This window comes from Canis lupus, chromosome X (genome assembly GCF_011100685.1).
Source record: "Canis lupus familiaris isolate Mischka breed German Shepherd chromosome X, alternate assembly UU_Cfam_GSD_1.0, whole genome shotgun sequence".
Classification (NCBI taxonomy): Eukaryota; Metazoa; Chordata; class Mammalia; order Carnivora; family Canidae; genus Canis; species Canis lupus.
The window spans coordinates 27594164-27616077 of NC_049260.1; the positions used below are offsets into that span (position 1 = coordinate 27594164).

The 21914-nt window shown below is 36.5% G+C and overlaps 1 protein-coding gene across 1 annotated transcript in view; it reads right to left on the bottom strand.

Annotated features, from left to right (window-relative positions):
* DMD (dystrophin) overlaps positions 1–21914 on the bottom strand; it is a 2084073-nt gene that overhangs the window by 1138186 nt on the left and 923973 nt on the right. Inside the window, 1 exon segment of the mRNA NM_001003343.1 lies at positions 21390–21584. Coding sequence (NP_001003343.1) covers positions 21390–21584 — 195 coding nt within the window.

Sequence of the window (21914 nt, forward strand, 5' to 3'; positions counted from 1 at the left end):
TCACCTCCTCAAATGGATTATTTTGAAACAGACTGATATAATATCTTATCCATAAATACTTTTAGCATGTTTCCAATATATATGAATGTGTTTCAAGGAAAGTACACATAATAACATTATCACACCTACAAAATTAAAAACAAAACCATCAATGTAATTAAGTGTCTAGTTGGTATTCATACTTGAGTTGGATTTTTTTTTTTTTATTGGTGTTCAATTTACTAACATACAGAATAACACCCAGTGCCCGTTGGATTGAGAAAGTTGTTTAGGAAGGAAACTCAGAGAACTCAGTGACTGGGTATTGAGTGAAAAAGAGGAAAGACTTAAATTATCTCAGGTTTCTGGCCTGGGCACCTGGATGAATAGCGGTGTCACTGAGTAAAAGGATTTCATATGGATAAACAGGTGTGTGTTTGTGTTTGTGTTTGCATGTGTGTAAGTGATGAATTCGGTTTTGGATATGATCATATTGAGAAGCCTTTGGGGTATCAGACTGTAGATACCCAATAGGCAGCTGGCATCAGATTTTGCAAAAAGAAATGAGATGGTGACTACTGTTGGGCCATACATCTTTTCTCATTTCTTTCTTTCTTTTTTTTCTTTCTCTTTCTTTTCTTTTTTTCTCTTCTCTTTTCTTTTCTTTTCTCTTTTCTTTCTTTCTTTCTTTCTTTCTTTCTTTCTTTCTTTCTTTCTTTCTTTCTTTTCAGAGAGAGATAGCACATGCAAGTGAGAGGGGAGTATAGGGGCAGAGGGAGGAGGAGAAAGAGAATCTTAAGCAGGCTCCATGCCTAGTATGGAGCCCAATGTAGGGCTCTATCTCATGACTCTGAGATCATGACCTGGGCCAAAATTCAAAGTTGGACACTTGACCATCTGAGCCACTCAGGTGCCCCCTTTTTTTCCACATGTCTGCATGGTCTAAGCTTTCTGAGCAAAGGCCACTGGCAATTAGGTTAAAGGATGATTGAATAGCAAACATAACTTGGTGTTCGGACTAGTAGAATTTCCCAGAAAGACCTGGAAACTTACTTTTCCTAGGTCCCTTTGCTTATGTGCCAATTTATAGTCTGAAGATAATAGACCTAGACCCTTCTCTCTTTCTAGGAGATGATTTGTTTAGCCCCTGGAGCAAGGGTCTCTGTTTCTATCTCACTTTCTCTGTCAGATATGCCAGCTGCCTTATATAAGCTCTGTTATCATAAATTCAGGGATTCCCTCCCATATTGCAACCCCTGAATACACAGATAAATACATGGCTCTCACTGCATTGCCCCATGAGGATCTGGGGCATGAGCACTGGTGCTAAGATGCTCTTGAGTAAGTAATTATGTTTTCTCTGATCCACAGGTCTTGCATTTCCTGTCAGGATAAATAAATATAAGTATAAAAACTTAATAAGTGTCAATAAAAGAAATATTTTTGCTTACTTTCAGACAAAACTGGGGAGAGTTTTAACCACATATGAGATGGAGACTAGGCCAGATATGGTGGGGCTATTGCTGGGCCTGCAGCTTCCCAGAAAGCAGGTTCCAGCAAACTGTATAAGCCCCACACAGGGGCTTTGGGTAGATCCTAGAAGACTTTCCTGCCTCATTCTAAGACTTCATGGCTGTGGTGCATGAAGACCTGACTTGGTGAAGGACAAGCAAGTGAGGGTATAGAGAATATCAGTTGTAAGGGATAAAAGTCAATGCTTATGTTAGGACGCTAAAAAAAAAGCAGCTGAAAGCAGAAAAGTTGAGACCAAGTAAAACACAATGGTTATGGATGATGCGAATAAATTTCTTTTTTTTTTTTTAATTTTTTTTAATGTATTTATGATAGTCACAGAGAGAGAGAGAGAGAGAGAGAGGCAGAGACACAGGCAGAGGGAGAAGCAGACTCCATGCACCGGGAGCCCGACGTGGGATTCGATCCCAGGTCTCCAGGATCGCGCCCTGGGCCAAAGGCAGGCGCCAAACCGCTGCACCACCCAGGGATCCCCTAAATTTCAGAGAAAGAGTGAGAGAGACTGAAAGAGGGAGAGAGATTATCAAATTCCAAGGTGTTCTCTTCAAATCATGTACAACTTATGATAGGGAGGCTTCATTATTTTTTTTAAGCAACTCAGTTTAATTCTGCAGTAAGAATACTTAACTGACAGGTCACATATTACCATGTGAGGGGAAGGAGGGCATGCCAACATAGAAATAAACTCTGTGATTGCTTCTCTGGAGGAATGCAGGTGAAAATTATGTTCTACCAGTGTTACATACAGAATTGCTAGTCACTGGAATAATACCCCTGTGTTATTTAATTGCACAAGAGATGGTCAAATTGCTTAGAGAAGTTTGTTAGAATAAAAGAGTGAGAAGAAAGGTTGTCTAAGGATAAGCCTCCGTGGAAAGGAATGGCCGAGAAAGGGCCCAAAGAGTAACTGTCATTAGACCTAGGAGAGCCAGAAGAGTAAAGCGTTTCAAAACCAAGAGAAAGAAGAACATCAGGAAGGAGGGAGGGAGCAGCCGATGAGCCGAATGCAGCTGGGAACAGGAGTGAAAAGGCAACTTGGCAATTTAGGAGGGCATCGGTGATCCTATCCAGAGCAATTTTACCATCTTCAAAGTGTGAAAATATAAATCGGGGCAGAGCAGAAAGTCTTCCACTGTCATCCTCTTTCACTACAAAATTGAAACTTGCTTAGTACTACACAGCAGTTCACTTTATTTGACATAAAACAGCTTGTTATTGAGGAAAAGTTTACTACTAATAAAAACAAAACTGATAATGCAACTAAAATTTTAAACACACAGAAGCCACGTGCTGTGGCTCAACTCCTGATGATGTAACTTGTAGATTCCATTTTAGTGTGGCTTCCAGCTTAAGGGCAACGATCAAGATCTCTGATAATCTTGCCACTTGATACCAACAGCCAGGTGACTGACAGGCCGATTACTTAAATTCACACTGAGGCAACCAGCCACAGATGCCTGCACATTGGGAGCCCACCCACCTGAAACAAATAGCTGTGATCTCCAACAGGGGTAAAATTTAAAAGAAGGGAAGGAAGATCTTCCCCACCAAAATAAAAGTCATCTGTTAATGGCTTTGATGTGGGGCATGTGTATATGCGCACATTCACTCACAGACACACAGACACACAGACACACACACACACACACACACACACACACACACACACGATAAACATATTCTCCCTCTGAAGATCTGAGCTTGCAAAACTTCCTGATTTTAGTCCAAATCTCTGGAGAGCTCCCTGTTCTCTAGAAAGTGGCAGAATTGCTCAGAATCGAGTTATGAACGGTTTCAGCAATGCTGGCCAGCATGTTGCAAAGGCAGAAAAACTTTCTATCTTAAATGAGAAAAACAAAAATCGAAAAGCAAAAACTGGGGCAGGGGATGTCACACTCCCTGAATATCTGGATAATGGCTCCTTGGTGTATTCTCAGAGAATGCTGTCAAAATTGGCTGGAGTCCAGGAAATCGTTTTTAAAGTCCCTACACATGCTCTTGTCCCTGAGGCACTGCACACAGAAAAATGGTATATGCACCAAAGAAAATTCTGTAGCAGTTTCCACAGTTTAAAGCCAGAGATGAGATCTTTTATAGCTTTTTACTATTCTAGTTTGTCTAGAAATAAGTGATCTTTATAGTTTCTGACCCTCACAAAATAAAACCACAGTCCCTGTAGTTGCTATGGTGATAGAAAAATCCCTAGGATCACTATAGAATATATTATTTTCATTTCTTTCCCTGAATACTTCCTTATATTACCTGAAAATATGATAGCAAAATCATGAAGTACCCAGTGTTTAGTCAATTTTTCTCTTAATTTTGACATGCCCCTCTGAACGGACCTCCCCACACTAGGTGTCAATTGGGTCAGATGTCTGTTAGTCACTCTCCCTGTGAAAGGAAACTTCCATTTCTGGAAGGCATTTGTACATGAGTGTGTGTAATTTAAGTCCTTAATATTTTAAAATAGAGTGTCCTTGTAACTCGGCTTCTCAGAACCAAGTCCATTCAGTAAGATCCTTATTTATACACTGCTAATAGAGAGAAAATGAGACATCAAAGTAATTTTCACAACTAGAAGATGAAGTCCAGCTACATAAAATAAGAAAAAAACAGAGCATTATGAACTACATTCTTCTGAGTCAGATTTCTAGTTGAAAAGCTGGTGGTTTAAATAAAAGTCCCTTGATAACACAGACATGATCAGCCTGAACTTGGAGATAAATGATATTTTAAAACATGAGGTCTCTCTTTAGAGATAATCAGTTTTTAAAGGAGATTCATAAGACAAACAATTTGAACCTAAAAGTACTTTGTTTATTCAAGTACTGTGTAATAAGTGCTTTCTATGGGCTAAACAGAGAAACTAGACACTGCAGACCATTTATCTAGGGACCCAAACAAGGGACCTCTTTGCCAATTAATCAGGTTGAGATAAAGGTCTCAAGTAACTCTTCACTATGCTCTCTTCTCTATCACAAGGGACAGATTTCTGATGTTCAGTTTTTCTTCCATTTAATGTAAAGCAGCAAGTACTCCCTTGTCAGAATGTTTCATTACAGAGTGAAACTTTACCCACCTAAATGGTAAACCTATTTGTATGAATGTCAAAGTAAATACTGTGGAAATTGAACAGGGTGGGAGGAGGGGATGGTGGTATTTGACAAGTTGAACTTATTGTAAACAAAATGAAAATAAACTTAAAAAGTTATTGAAATTTTAACGTTGTTTCTTACCTACACTTTGTTTCAAAAATATGATGAAGAGTACCAGTATGATCTCTGATATTTATTTAGACTAGTATCATTTCCGTTGTGTTTTCTCTGTAGTCATGAGAATACATGGGCATCTCGCACGTACAAAACATAAAATTCACTTTAGCACTTGCTTCAGCTTCAGCACATAATTAAAAAAATAAGGATGTCTATAATTTAAAGGCATCTTTAGTCCTATTTATACCAAGGAGCAACTTCAAACACACCTTCACAAGTTGAAAACTCTTACCAAAGTATGCTTTAAAACATGTTGATTGTAGGATGTGTACACAAACATTAATTTGAAATTGTGTCTTCTATTTTAAAGTTTGTAATAACATATTCAGAAATTATTTAATCTTCGCTTCACATTTTGCCAGTGTTGCCTTAGTAAAAATGTTTCCATAAGGGGGGGATAAAAGCTATTTTAAAACTGAAACAATATAGTTTCAGAGATAGAAACATACAAGATAATATGAAAAATATGAAATTGATTACTTAGGGTACCTTTGCCTAAAAGTGACTTCCATATAATTATATTCTGGTCTCAAGTATATTGAACTTTATTTTAAATCTTCTATCTATCTATCTATCTATCTATCTATCTATCTATCTATCTATCTTATAATTGCTTTCTAGTGATTCTTTGATCTTCAGTCCTCAATGTAAGTCCTGTGAGCAAATGCCTATAAATACCTGTAGTTCACACTTTTTTTTTTTTTACAATATTGACTTCCTGAAATAATTTTCTATTTATTGGTTCAGCAGTAGCTTCCTCACTGCATCTTCTCCCTGTCCGGCAGCATGCAGCACCATTGAGCATATAGTCCTCATCACAGAGCTCTGGCCTCCCTACTCTTACCTCACTCGCTATGCCCCAGCTTTCTCTCTACTTCTCTGTCCACCTCTATTCTATTCATTAACTCAACAAATAACTGCTGAAAACCTACCATGTGCTGGGGATAGTCTATGCACTGGGGATGTAAGAGTGACTCAGAAAGACAAAGTCATTCTATTTCTGTTCACAAACACTTTGCTGTGGGCCTTACGCAAAGTCAGTCATTAAATGACCAAGTCCCTTCATCTGCCGGTTGCCCTCTCTATTGGGCACTGTCTGCAGCGAGTCTATAATACTATGTTGGCATCGTGCTTATCCCATTTCCCACTCCACCAGTAAGATCCATTTGTGTCAGACTGATATTTAGGTCATGGGAGTGGTCGAGATTGTCCATAGAAGGGGAGTTGGAAGGAAAGAGGGCTGGGAAAAGAACAGATGAAAAGACATATTTTGTGAGCAAGTGTGCAGAAGAGCTAAATAAATTACCCCTATTTATTCCTCTAGGTATATCTCCAGTCTAGATCCTCTCCTGAACTCTGACTTATATATATCCAATTGTCTCTTTGATACTGTCTCTTTGATACGTGGATGTCTAATAAACATCTTAAGCTTAACACATCACAACTAAACTTATACCAAACCATGCACAAATTTTTAATGTTATCCTTGAATCCTCTCTTGACCAACCTGCATGCAAGTGATCACTAAATCCTATGAGCTCTACTTTTAGAATGCATCCAAAATTTGACCCTGCCACCACTCTGTTCCAAACCACTATCTCCAGTTTGGATAATTCTGAATATGTGTTTAAGAGTGCTTTCTTCATAGGGTTGCTGTGATGACCACATAAGCTACCACAAGCAAAACATTTAAAAAATGTCCTGGAACATAATAAATAAGTGGTAGCTATTAGACTGTCCAAATTCCAGTGACATCCAAAGCACAGATACTCGAAGGCTTTCTCCTCTGTAAAATAATTCTCAGTTTCAGCTCTCTACATGGCTTTTCCCTCTTCCTGAATTCTGTTATACTTATGTGTTATACACTATTTTTGCCTGTGTCTTTCCTACTATTACTTCCCAGCTTGTTTGTATAACTATGATATGTGTATCCAATTAATATTACAAATTACCAGAGTGCAGGGATCAAGCCTTATATTTCTCTTTTAGAGTGTTACACACAGTATTTGGGCCTTAATAAATATTTGTTGATTTGAACTGAAGAGTAAAGTTGAAGCTCTGAATCTTAACTTGCTTATAAAAATCCAATTTGAATGGAATCACTGAACCTTAAGATTTGTTACATTGTTCTTGAACTATTGCAGATAGATGTTCAGGTTCCAAGATGTTGTAAACTATTCAGTTATTTCCCTGTTTATTCTATTTTACTTTTACTGGTTATTTAGCTGTTAAACAGTGGAATAGCAGTCCATCTGCATTTCCTGGCTAAGTTTCTCCATGCTTTTCTCACAGGACCTCAGGGACCTAAGTCCTTCATTCAGAATTATGTCTGCCCAAGTTTCTCAGACGCTATAGAGCATCAACAAGAACAAAAGGAAAAATGTGAAACCTGCACTTCACTGCCCCAAGTATTCCTCAAAGACAACAATTCTAGTCCATCAGCAGCAACTAAACTGGAAACGATTTCACAAGTCATTTTGCAATAGGTACATTTTGTATTGAGTCGTGCACATTGTCTAAATCACTTTATTGAAAGTCTTGATAGAAAAATTGGCTCTTGCACATAGCAAAGGAGAGTTGTAAAGAAGCAAATGCTATTTCTCTTCAAAATGCGACATATGGCATTCTGTTTCCAATTTTTTTAGAACCAGGGCATGCTTTTATGTCTCGTGTAACTGAGCTGAGGAGGGGCAGGTAGGTTTTGTGGAAAAAAAATTCTAAGGCAATACAGCAATCTAGGGAAACCTAAAAGAAATTATTATCACTGAGGAATGGGATGACAAAATGTGGATGGGATGTTTTTCTTTCCTCTATTCACTTTATACTCTTTTATGCTGTATACATATGACATCATGAGCATTTTATTATTTTGATAAAGCACTGAAAATCCAGTATGAGTAATCAATCAAGTTCATAGATAGCTGATAAACAAGATATAATTAAATCTGTACAAATTAATACAAATAACAATACACCATTTTGGAAAAAAAGGGAAACCTATTTGGTAACATTTTGCCCATTTTATAAATGATTAATGCTGTCGATGTTAGGAGATAAGCTTTCCATCCTAGTGCTTTAGATGGGAGATAGAAAAGCAAAACCACTGTTTCATAGAATTGTTCTGAACTAAATCTAAACATGTAAATTTAAGAACAACAAAACAAAACATAATATAGGAGGAGGATGCTAACATTCTACTTATTTTCTTTACCTTCTTGAAAAGAGATCCCTAATGAGGAAAAACATTCTTTAATCTTTTGTCTAAGGTTTGGCAAATTAAACTTGGAAATAGAAGTAACTGGTGTCCAATAATTATATGGTATTTATAAAACAAAGTATTTGTTTTTTCTTTGAATTTTTAACAATATGCACTAGGATTTAGAAATAAGCAGACCTGGATAAAAGTCACTGAATTAGATTAAACTGTATGCAATTGCCACTATTTAAACATTTTGATCTACATAATGTCAATTTATAAGGCTCAGTTGAATGCTATTGTAGTATTAACCTGCTCATAATTGCCAATTTAAGCAGGAAAATGAATACAGACTAGCCTTTCTAAATGGCAAAAGGAAAAAAAAAATAACAAAAATAAATCTCAGAACCCCAAGAAAAGAAAAAAAAACACTAATAAATAGTTTTTCATTAGAGCTACAGCTTTAATGCTTTTTATTTTATTTTATTTAAATTCAATTTGCCAACATATAGTATAACACCCAGTACTCATCTCATCATATGCCCTCTTTAATGCTTATCACCCAGTTACCTCATCTTTCCATTCACCTCCCCTTCTGCAACCATTTGTTTGTTTCTCAGAGTTAGGATTCCCTCATGGTTTGTCTAGCTTCAATGCTTTTAAATGGCTATTAAGTCAGAGTTCTGAAAGCTGAACAATGGATTTTAAATTACTAAAAGGAGTTGGGAAAAATGAATTCAACATATTTCACTGGAAAATAAAACAAGAAAACAAACTACAAAAAAAGCATCCTGCTCTTGGTAAAAGCCATAGTGCATAGAAACTTGGAATGATCTCAAGTTTTCACATCCTCAAGAGAAATATAAAAACTATGAGTTATTTTTTAGCACCTAAAATTAATAGAAGAATGAAAATTTTACTCCCAAATAAGTAATACTTAGCACTGGAAATATACTAAAGGAAAATGATTGAGAGTATTAAATAAAATTCTCTAAAAGAAGCTTTTATCAAAAGCAAATGTTTTTTACCTTTGTGCATTCTCCTTGACTTTAAACTCTTTTTTTTTTAAACTTTAAGCTACTTGCAAAATCTGGAAATAACTTTATGTATATTTTATGCTGTTGTCAACATTTTATCTAAAGTTTTCTACATATAAATATGCAATTGTATAAGATGTGCTACTTTTTAAAATATCATTTTTAAGATTATTTACATAAAAATTTAATTTATAATAATTTTTAAGATATTGGATTTGGTGAAGTAATATATGTTTTACAAATCATTAAATTTATATTATTGTATAAATATTTTTACAAGAATTTTTCCATGTAATCCTACATGCTTTCACTTTATCTTCACGATCATACTGATGAAAAGGCTGGGACAGGTATCATCATTAATCTAATTTCAAAGTTAAAAACACTTAGATTTATGTGATTTGCTTAAAGACACAACCAGAAAGACTCCGATTTGGTCTCTAAATCTAAGTCTTTTATGTTCAAATCTAGTGCATTGCCAACCTCTGTATCCTACTGCCTGTCATAACCATATAATGCAAGCTCAGTGAATGTAAAATATTACTAATATTTTAATTACTTGTGGACTTCCTGCCACATGTTCTCATAAATAATTGGCTAAAAATTCAGTATGTAGAAATCTAAATAGAGTAAATGTCATCATGCTAGTATACATGCACAGATTGTTAGAATTCACCTATGTCTGGATGATTTAACTCAATGTGTAAGAATATAGTGTAAAAGAGGCTAATTTTGTTTTCTTTTCAAGCCTGGTACTGATAGGTTAACATTGTTCTGTCCTCTTTGATCATGGAATCCATATCTGTATTTAACAGGACTACTGTTCATTTACTCAACAATGCACATTGAGCGTCTATTAAGTGCTTGACACTGTTCTAAGAGTTGCAGATACAGTGGTGAATAACAACAAAAATACTATCTTTTCTGCCTAGTGGTTATGCATATGATCTTTGGTGGTCACTAGAGGGAACAGGTCAGAAGGAGTAGATGGCTCATTTGCAAACCACTGGAAGTGGTGAAAACTGTATCTTGCTGTTGCTCACGCAGTATCACTTAATAATATTTATTAACTAATATCTTAATAAATGTAGCACTGCAGTTAAATGGGTATACATACACTTAAACACATGTGTATGTGTTTTCAGATTTATAAAACCCTGCACTATTGCTTCCACGTTTTGGGAAGAGGAAAATAATAGCTTTGAGAGGTTTTAGCTAACAAAAATGCCTTGAGACCCTTTGTAACCTGGTTAGCAGAAGAGCATACGACTTTCATTTCTAAGAAAAAAAGATTAGAGAAAACCATTAGTAGCTGTTGTGACAGCAGCCATTGGGGAGTAGATCTATCTTAAAATTGAAAAAGAAAAATTGGCGTACCAAAGACTCAAACTCCAGTTCATTTTCACTCTCTGGAATTTGTCTTTATCTGACAAATGAAGGCAACACCCTATATAAATCTAATTCTTATCCTCTTTATGTCCCATCCAGCTACCAGGCACTACATTAATGACATATCAAGTTGGGAAGAGTGTTCCATCAAAAGGCATTAAAGTACTTATTAATTAGATTTTTCTGAGCTTCTAAAGAAACATTGTAAAGTTATTTTTCATGGCTCTATGGTAAGTTGCCCTTTTGATTTTCTCTGCATAGTTTATGGTTCACATGTGAAAAACACTTTGTAAATACAACTATATGTTTTGGCCAAAACATTCTCCATAGGATGATGCATGGTTCTTGCATAAATAACAGATCAGTAATTATATATCACAGATCAAAAATGACAGGCCTAATTGGTCAAAGAACATCTTGAATTGGTCATGGATAGTAGGAAAATTCCCAACAACTTAATTGCAACCTTGAAATGTCCACCAGCCTTGAGGACCGTACATTTTAATGTAGAAGTTTCTGACTTCTAGAATTTATAGGATGAAGATTATTAAAATCGTCTTGCTGAGAGAAATGAAGTAAGAGGGGGTTCTTCAAGCACATTTTAGCAAAGATGGGAGTACACTACAGCAAGGGAGTCAAAGTAGGACAACTACTGGGCCAGATGAAATACTTGCAGAGAGAAAAGAATGAATAATTTCCTATAAAAGAGACACATGTATAAAATATAAAAGAAAACTGTATCAAAACACAAATAAATATGAACTGGAATAGAATTATTATAGATTAATATTTGTAAAGTTATTCACAAATATAAATAGCAAATTGAACAAATAAATCCCCAATCATAAAAATGGTAGAAGAAAGGACTAATATTTATAACTGAATAAAATGTGTTAGCTGAAAAACATGATTTTCCTCAGAGAAATCACTAAATGATTACATATTCAAAATGTTATATGTAGTCCACAAGATCAGCTTTTACAATGTGGTAATACATTACATTTAAGTAGACGTCAAAAAGTATTTATAATCAGACTTGGCTTTGACATTTTATATGAACCATGATCACTTAATTTAGAATAACTGCAAACTCCTCTTGTTGGACTATTATTAAATTGGTGAAAAATCTAACCCTTTATGTAGCATGCCCCTGTATTAGCAAGGTGCACAGAAAAATGCATTATTTTATTTTCTTTCAGATATTTTTTTCAGATTTGTACATAAGGTATCTCTTTCTATTATTTGATTCCCCTAACCAGACTAGAAAAGCAGTTTGCTCATGGCATTAGTTCTGTCCTCATTCAAATGACCAGGATTATTAAATTTGTGCTTAAATATGATGAAATAAATTCCAAAGGAGAAAGATCTTGATCAGGCTGATAAAATCTCATTGCTAGTCCTTTTGCCTCTGTTTCAAGGCAAGGGGATAAAGTATAAATATCAATGAGAAAAAAATGTTACATCCCTCAAGGAGTCCTCCGCCAAATTCACAGGACACCTAAATTCTCCTGAGCCCCAAGTCTGTTGAGGATAGGTCCTCATACATCCATGCTCAAGTTTCTGTGTGGTTACAGAAATGAAACTGCTATCACCACTTTAAAAACATTACCATAATCTGGAAATCTCTCCTTACCACCCTAGCCCAGGCCACTAGCATCTCTTCTCCAAATTCCCTTCCTGTTTTTACTCTTGATCCCCTATAGTTCTACTCTATTACTCAGTGAAATCCTTTTTAAAGAGATATATTTATTTATTTTAGAGAGAGGTGGGTGGGGAGGGACAGAGCAGAGAGAGGGAGAGGGAAGGAATCTCAAATAGACTCCCCGCTGAGCGTGGGGCCCTAACAGGGCTAAATTCCACAACCCTGAAGTCATGATCTGAGCTGAAACCAAGAGTCAGATGCTCAACTGACTGAGACACCCAGGCTCCTCTCAACCAATGTAATCCTTTTAAAAACATAAATCAGATGATGTCATTCATCTCCTCAAAAGTCTACAATGGCTCCTATCTCACTCAGTGAAAGGTAGTCTTTACAATGGTGCAACAGATCCTTTACAATCTGGATCCTCAGAGTTATGATCTGATGTCCTATCACCCTTCTCTGGCTTATTGTGCTCCAGCCACACTGGCCTTCTTGCTTTTTACTGATCAAGTTAGCACATTCCTAACATGTGGGCCTCTGTAATGACTACTGACTATGCCCAGACAGCAGCGCTTGAGTGCCATGGTGACTCCCTTAGCCTCTTCAAATATTTGTTCAACTGTCCTTTCCACCCTATTTAAAATTGCAATTCCATGCCATTCCACCTACTCCTTCCCCTCCGGTAGTTATATACCCCTTATCCAACTCTGTGCTTTTTTTTTCTTTTTAAATATACTGATCGTTTGTTTACTTATATCCTGTCTCCAACTGCTATAATGAAAACTATATGAAGGTGGGGTCCATCGATTTTGTTCAATGTTCTTTAAGCACTTAGAGTGATGCCAGGTATATAGCAAAAGCTTAATAAATATGTTTGAATGAATAAAATCTCAGTCCTTAAATTAGGAGCCTGTCTTAACAATTTCTTTTAGGTCTTAAGGACCCTACATAAAAGCTGACCCAGTCAAAGAAGACTGAATGACTTTGCTTTATAGTCCTTAGCTTTTTGAGCTCATAGCAAGCTCTTTCTAGTCCTGCTGAGGTTGAACAACAGCTGCTTCGATTTCTGGATCCTATCTAACTCTACATTGGGCCCAAGTGTCCTGTCAACATCTGTGGGATTTGTTCATCTGTCCACACTTCTTGTCACCCTCTTGCATACCAAAAACACAAAAAATGTTATCTACCTCAACCAGAACATCTGCACTATCATCAGTTTAGATGAGAGGATTGAAATGATGCATATCTGACTTTTCTTTCCTTCCCTTTCTTTTCCTCTTTCCACCTTCCTTCCTTCTTAATTTCCATCCTTCCTTCCTTTTAATGGAATCCTTCATAGAATCTTCTTAAACTTTCATGGATTCATTGAGAATTAGAACCCAGAACATTTTCCCTATAAATTAGGCATGACAGTCCTCAGTATTCTACTGTGTTTTGTCCAAGTTCACCTTTTCTATGCTTAACATAGTGCCCTAGGGAAAAAAACCTTGTGAGAGGTGGTATAGTATGGTGGCACACAGCTCAGATCCCGGATCTACTTTGCTTGGGTTGAAATCCTTGCTCCATTAATATTAGCTGTGTCACCTTGTCAAGTGACTTTATATTTTTTTAGTTTCTTCATCTTAAAATGCGCAAAATAACTTAAAATATTTTACAGAGTTGTGAGGATTAAATTAGTTAATATAGGTAAGTTATTAAGAGTACCTGACCACTGAAAGAAAATTGATTTCTCATTACAGCAAAAGATAAAATCTAGTTGTAATCCTTATTCTAAGCCATGCTTTTATTTTTGTTCTAAAAGTTCACCTTTCTAAAGGCCAAGATCTAACTGACCACCTAAGAAAATCTTTAGTGGAGAAGTAGCACAGTCACTGGGGAATTCCCCCTCAACTTGAATGAAGTATTTTCCAAGATTTCTGTTAGCAAGTGCTGACTGAATGGTGTATATGTCATTGTTTCTTTCAAAATTATCATAGGTTGGATACCTTAGAAGGAGAGTCTAAGATTAGAATTTGTATGCACATGAATTACTTGGTAATGATCCTAGTAAGCACTGGTAAGGCAGTGGAGAGGTTAGGAGAGGAAGCCAGTTAACCCCTGTAATATCTGGAAAGTTCCTACCATGCACAGTGGGGACTCAGTCACACAGGGGAACTTTGGTGAAAGCACAGAACGTGTTTCAGAGTCACTGCAGCTAAAGATGTGTAGGAGCAGTGTCCTTTATTCTCAGAAAGTAACCTGCCATGGGTTGAGGTTTGTTGGGAGATGTGGGGAGGCAGAGCCATAACTCCCTGACACTTACAAATTTGGATGATCAGAGAGCCCTAGGCAGAGTCCCAGGCACTTGCAATTGGCAGCTGTAAGTCACAGTTCAGGGGACCCTGAGGGTGAGGCCCCAAGAATAATGCAGACACCATTACAACCAAAATTTCCAGCCCAATCAGGTATATGGTAGCACTAGGACAAATCCTTTTCACTGGGCCTTCTAAAATAAGTCATTTCTTCTTTTGTGAGAAGAGGTCAAATATTTAAATCTGTAAGGGGCAAAACTTGGAAACTTAAAAAGTTCTATATCCATACTTTATTATTTTTATTGTTGTAAGAGCAATTAATATGATATCCATCCTCTGAACACATTTTTAAGTGTATGCTACATTACTGCTACCTATGGCAGTTGCCCAGCATATCTCGAAAACTGATTTTTCCATTTTATATCCACTGAACAGCAGCTTCCCATTTCCTCTGCCCCTAGTCCCTTGCAATCACCAGTCTACTCTCTTATGCTCATACTTTATAATGAGACAATTTAAAGCAAGAGTTGATGATGTAATCTAGTAATTATATTCTAGAGAATTTTAAGAGAATTGAAATTTTTTTCTCAAAAATAAAGTAATAGCAGGAGGTGAGGCAAGATGGAGGAGGAGTAGGGGTCCTCAACTCACCTGGCCCCACCAACTTACTTAGTTAGATAACTTTCAAACCATCCTGAAAACCTATGAATATGACCTGAGATTTAAAGAGAGAACAGCTGGAAACTACAGAGAGAAGGGTTTTTCACTTCTAACAAGGTCTCTGACCTCATTAGAATCATCAAGGGTGAAATTTACTTAGGTGTGGTTGATATTCTTGACTCAGCCCGCTCATACAGCCACTCTGTACTGAGCAGACCACAATGCTTTGAAACTAAAACTCAATCACAAAAAGAAATTTGGAAGAAACATGTGGAGGTTAAAGAGCATCCTGCTAAAAGATGAATGGGTCAACCAGGAAATTAGAGAAGAAGAATTAAAAAGATTCATGGAAACTAATGAGAATGAAGATACAACTGTTCAAAATCTTTGGGATACAGCAAAAGCAGTCCTAAGAGGGAAATACATCACAATACAAGCATCCCTCAAAAAAATTGGAAAAACTCAAATATACAAGCTAACCTGTCACCCCAAAGGAATTGGAGAAAAAACAGCAAATAAAACCTACACCAAGCAGAAGAAGAGAGTTAATAGAGATTCGAGCAGAACTCAATGAAATAGAGACCAGAAGAACTGTAGAACATATCAACAAAACCAGGAGATCGTTCTTTGAAAGAATTCATAAGATAGATAAACCATTAGCCAGCCATATTAAAAAGAAAAGAGAAAAGACTCAAATTAATAAAATAATCAATTAAAAAGGGGAGATCACAACCAATACCAAGGAAATACAAACGATTTTAAAAACATATCATGAGCAGCTAAATGCCAATAAATTAGGCAATCTAGAAAAAAAAAGTATGCATTTCTGGAAAGCCACAAATTACCAAAACTGGAACAGGATGAAATAGAAAACCTGAACAGACCAATAACCAGGGAGGAAATTGAAGCAGTCATCAAAAACCTCCCAAGACACAAATGTCCAGGGCCACATGGCTTCCCAGGGGAATTCTATCACACATTTAAAAAAGAAACAATATCTATTCTACTAAAGCTATTCCAAAAGATAGAAAGGGATGGAATACTTCCAAACTTGTCCAATGAGGCCAGGATCACCTTAATTCCAAAACCAGACAAAGACCCCACCAAAAAGGAGAATTATAGACCAATATCCCTGATGAACACAGATGCAGAAGTTCTCAACAACATACTAGCCAATAGGATCCAACAGTACATTAAGAAGATTATTCACCATGACCAAGAGGGATTTATCCCAGGGATGCAAGGTTGGTTCAACACTCGTAAAACAATCAACGTGATAGATCACATCGACAAGAGAAAAAACAAGAACCATATGATCCTCTCAATAGATGCAGAGAAAGCATTTGACAAAATACAGCATCCATTCCTGATCAAAACTCTTCAATCGCACTGCTGGGGATTTACCCCAAAGATATAGATGCAGTGAAATGCTGGGACACCTGCAACTGCGATGTTTATAGCAGCAATGTCCACAATAGCCAAACTGTGGAAGGAGCCTCAGTGTCCATTGACAGATGAATGGATAAAGAAGATGTGGTCTATGTATACAATGGAATATTACTCAGCCATTAGAAACGACAAATACCCACCATTTGGTTCGACATGGATGGAACTGGAGGGTATTATGCTGAGTGAAGTATGTCCATCGGAGAAGGACAAACATTATATGGTCTCATTCATTTGGGGAATATAAAATATAGTGAAAGGGAATAAAGGGGAGAGGAGAGAAAATGAATGGGAAATATCAGAAAGGGAGACAGAACATGAGAGACTCCTAACTCTGGGAAACGAACTGGGGGTAATAGAAAGGGAGGTGGGCAGGGGGTGGGGGTGACTGGGTGACAGGCACTGAGGGGGGCACTTGATGGGATGAGCACTGGGTGTTATTCTATATCTTGGCAAATTGAACACCAATAAAAAATAAATTTATAAAAAAAAAACACTCTTCAGAGTGTAGGGATAGAGGGAACATTCCTCAGCATCTTAAAAGCCATCTATGAAAAGCCCAAAGCAAATATTCTCAATGGGGAAACACTGGGAGCCTTTCCCCTAAGATCAGGAACACGGCAGGGATAGCCACTCTTATCACTGCTTTTCAACATAGTACCAGAAATCTTAGCCTCAGCAAGCAGACAATGAAAAGAAATAAAAAGCATTCAAATTGGCAAAGAAGAAGTCAAACTCTCCCTCTTCGCAGATGACATGATACTGTACATAGAAAACCCAAAAGACTCCACCCCAAGATTGCTAGAACTCATACAGCAATTCGGCAGTGTGGCGGGATAGAAAATCAATGCCCAGATATCAGTGGCATTTCTATACACTAACAATGAGACTGAAGAAAGAGAAATTAAGTACTCAATCCCATTTACAATTGCACCCAAAACCATAAGGTACCTAGGAATAAACCTAACCAAAGAGGTAAAGGATGTATACCCTAAAAACTACAGAACACTTCTGAAGGAAATGGAGGAAGATGCAAATAGATAGAAAAATATTCCATGCTCATGGACTGGAAGAATTAATATGGTGAAAATGTCAATGTTACCCAGGAAAATTTACACATTCAATGTAATCCCTATCAAAATTCCATGGACTTATATCACAGAGTTGGAACAAATAATCTTAAGATTTGTGTGGAATCAGAAAAGACTTCGAGTAGCCAGGGGAATATTGAAAAAGAAAACCAGCGCCGGGGGCATCACAATGCTGGATTTCAAGTTGTACTACAAAGCTGTGATCATCAAGACAGTGTGGTAGTGGCACAAAAACAGACACATAGATCAATGGAACAGAATAGAGAACTCAGAAATTGGACCTCAACTCTATGGTCAACTAATAATCGACAAAGCAGGAAATACTATCCACTGGAAAAAGGACAGTCTCTCTAATAAATGGTACTGGGAAAATTGGACAGCCACATGCAGATGAATGAAACTAGACCATTCTCTAACTCCATACACAAAGATAAACTCAAAATGGATGAAAGATCTAAATGTGAGACAAGAATCCATCAAAATCCTAGAGGAGAACACAGGCAACACCCTTTTTGAACTTGGCCACAGCAACTTCTTGCAAGATACATCTATGAAGGCAGGGGAAACAAAAGCAAAAATGAATCATTGGGATTTCATCAAGATAAAAAACTTCTGCCCAGCAAAAGAAGCCATTAAAAAAACTAAAAGACAACCTACAGAATGGGAGAAGATATTTGCAAATAACCTATCAGATAAAGGGCTAGTATCCAAGATCTATAAAGAACTTATTATACTCAACACCCAAGAAACAAACAATCCAATCATGAAATGGGCAAAAGACATGAACAGAAATCTCACAGAGGAAGACATACACATGGCCAACAAGCACATGAGAAAATGCTCCGCATCACTGGCCATCAGGGAAATACAAATCAAAACCACTATGAGATACCACCTCACGTCAGTGAGAATGGGGAAAATTAACAAGACAGGAAACAACAAATGTTGGAGAGGATGTAGAGAAAGGGGAACCCTCTTGCAGTCTTGGTGGGAATGCGAACTGATGCAGCCACTCTGGAAAACTGTGTGGAGGTTCCTCAAAGAGTTAAAAATAGACCTGACCTACAACCCAACAATTGCACTGCTGGGGATTTACCCCAAAGATACAGATGCAGTGAAAGACCAAGACACTTGTACCCCGATGTTTATAGCAGCAATGTCCATAATAGCCAAACTGTGGAAGAAGCCTCGGTGTCCATCGAAAGATGAATGGATAAAGAAGAAGATGTGGTCTATATATACAATGGAATATTACTCAACCATTAGAAACAACCAATCCCCACCATTTGCTTCAACGTGGATAGAATTGGAGGGTATTATGCTCAGTGAATTAAGTCAATCGAAGGAAAAACATTATATGGTTTTATTTACATGGGGAATATAAAAAAATAGTGAAAGGGAATAAAGGGGAAAGGAGGGAAAATGTGTGGGAAATATCAGAGAGGGAGACAGAACATGAGAGACTCCTAACTCTGGGAAACGAACAAGGGGTTAGTGGAAAGGGAGGTGGGCGGGGGGTTGGGGTGACTGGGTGATGGGTACTGAAGGGGACACCTGATGGGATGAGCACTGGGTGTTATACTATATGTTGGCAAATTGAACTCCAATAAAAATATACAAAAAAATAAAGTAATAACATTGATTGAAACTTTCAAAATTTAAATTCTTTCAAAACTATCGTACAATGTAGAATTTGTACAATTAATATTATAACTTTTTGCATATAAACAAACACAATCGATTGATTCACAACACTAATATTGACTATAATATAAGAATAAATACTACTTATGTGTATGTTCCTCATTCATTTCTAGTTTTCTTTAGCTAATGTATCAGCTATTAAATGCGGATTTCCATATGTAAATAGCTATTTTTCTGCTTCTTTCTTGTCAAAATGATTAGGTAGCTTTCCAATTCAATAAATCTATGGAAATTATGTGTGCTATATTAGTTATATTATGTTCAGAAAGTAATTATTTTAACTTATTACACATTACTTGTGTTGTATTATACTTTAAAGAAATATGTATGTTAAACCACAGCAATACCTACTATAGTTCTGTAATTTGATTCATGCAAATCTGTCAGGAATAAAATCAAACACAATTTAATTTCAAACCTTCCCAACCAGAAGCTGTACAATTTATGCACTACTTTTCTATTTTTACTACTGGATAATGACAATGATGAATGCCTTTAAGAGGAAATACATATTCATTGAAAAGACTGAGATCAAAACTATCCCCCTTCAAAGGCTCACAATGGTAGGAAGCCCGTTTGCCTACTGCCAGAGATTTATTGGTCATGAGCTGGAGTTATGCCCCAAACTGCGTCTAACAAGGATTCCATAATCCAGTTAAATTAAACCTGCAATAATACTTTTACAAACCACAGTAATCAATACAATCACAATTGGCATTAGCTATAATACTCTTAAACATATCTGGAAGAACAAATGACTAGCTGAATGTAGCCAGGGGCCCATTATTCTGAGTGTGCCAGGTTAAGAGGTATGAAGACAAAGATATTCAATTGGCAACTTAATAAGTTTAGGGTCACTGCTCTCCTGACCCATATGTCTGGGAACATGGAATGAAATGAATATTAGCTCATTAGCAGTGATTTACATGTTGAATGACAATGATGAACTTATAAACTGTGCTGTCATATGAAATTAGTTAATGTGAGTAACGACAAGAATGCTGGCATATCTCTTTTATCAATTGATTGGGTTTCTTTTCTTCACTGTATCCATTAGTGATCTGACTTTTATTTCAAAAAGAATAATAAAGAGCACCACACTGAAATGGATGGAGTAGTTTCAGAGATCCATGCCTTTCTTATTTTATTTTAGCATGTAATTTTATATCTTACTTTATATAATGTAAGACAGTAAATTCAAGTCACTCAAGATATTGTAGCTCTGATTTCCAAAACAAACAAACAGCTTTATCTTTCTGTATACTTATGCAGACAAACGTGTGATATGGAATGAGCTCCCAAGAAATCATTTAGAGTATAAAATACTTTGGCTAATAGGTGCTGCTGAGAGCAAACTTATCTTCTGCCTATAATCTTACACTATTTGCATTGAAAAATACTGAGCTCTGGCTATCCTATTTCATTTTGAGTGTAAAATGTATGATCACAAAAATTATTTTGAGGCACACATTATTATGTACATTTTCTTGGTGCTAAATTCATCTATCTTCAGACACTTCCCTCTACAATTCAAAGTCTATTTCCTCATCATGCTTTGTCTTCGTCTGGGATTCAGAAACATGCAGTTGGCGGTTTGAAAAGATACTAGATTTAGTTGGTAGCCTTTGCCTGGAAATTTTAAAGAAACACTTCATTGCTTTCTATTCAATTAGATTCCAGGTATCACAGTATTGATGCTGGCACTAATTTGAAGTTGAATATGCATATTTTAAGTAAAAAATATAAAGCTAAACCTATATGCAATAAATGCTATTTAAAATCTCATAAATTTCCTCTTTTATGGGAAAAGAAAGGAAAGGAATGTATTAGTTGTGAATATACCGTTACCTTATCAAAGCATGCTTTTGGGTAAGTCCTTTCTGCCCTGAATCTATGTGAAACTATTACTTCTGTGTTCCCTCCTTTTAGGAAGTCTCTCAACATTAAATATTATAAAATACCTCTTCTGGTTTATGTTTCTTTTTCTAACTCAGCTTTCTAGAACTAACTATCCTGTGAAGTGGTTTAGGAATTCCACATGTACGTTAAAATGCCTTGGTGTGTACCTCTAAGTCAATCGTTGTGGTACTGCGAATGATCAAGAAGAACAGCTTGTAAAAATCTCATAAAAATGCTTTGCTTTTACCTTCAAGGATTCCTCTTGTTTAAAGAGATCTTCAAAATCTTGAGCACAAAGGTCGGGAGCATTAAGAAGCTCTTCCACTTCTGATAGGGCTTGTGAGACATGAGTGATCTCAGTCAGGTAAGTAGAAGGCACATAAGAAATTTCCAAAGGCATGTCTTCAGTCATCGCCACCACTGACTCTTCATGGACAGTGTGCTGGTATAGACATACAAAAGAACAATTCTTTTAGCTTCCTAATAATGAAAAGATCTCTACTGAGTTTATATACATTCCAGTTTATAGCTGATAGAGGGCTGAAAGTGAATAAAAATGCATGATGATAAGTCTAGTAAAAAGGTTATTACTTAAACACCCTCTTCTTGCAAAAGGTGTTAGAAACATTTAAAAATAAGAGATATAGACACATCAGTACCATGAGTGTAAGAACGAAAGAGCAAGAGCCGTAGGTTATCAGATGGATAGTTTTACACTAAGAAAAGGATAATTTTTACAGCTGGTTTTTAAGATGTAATTCTAAGCTTCCTG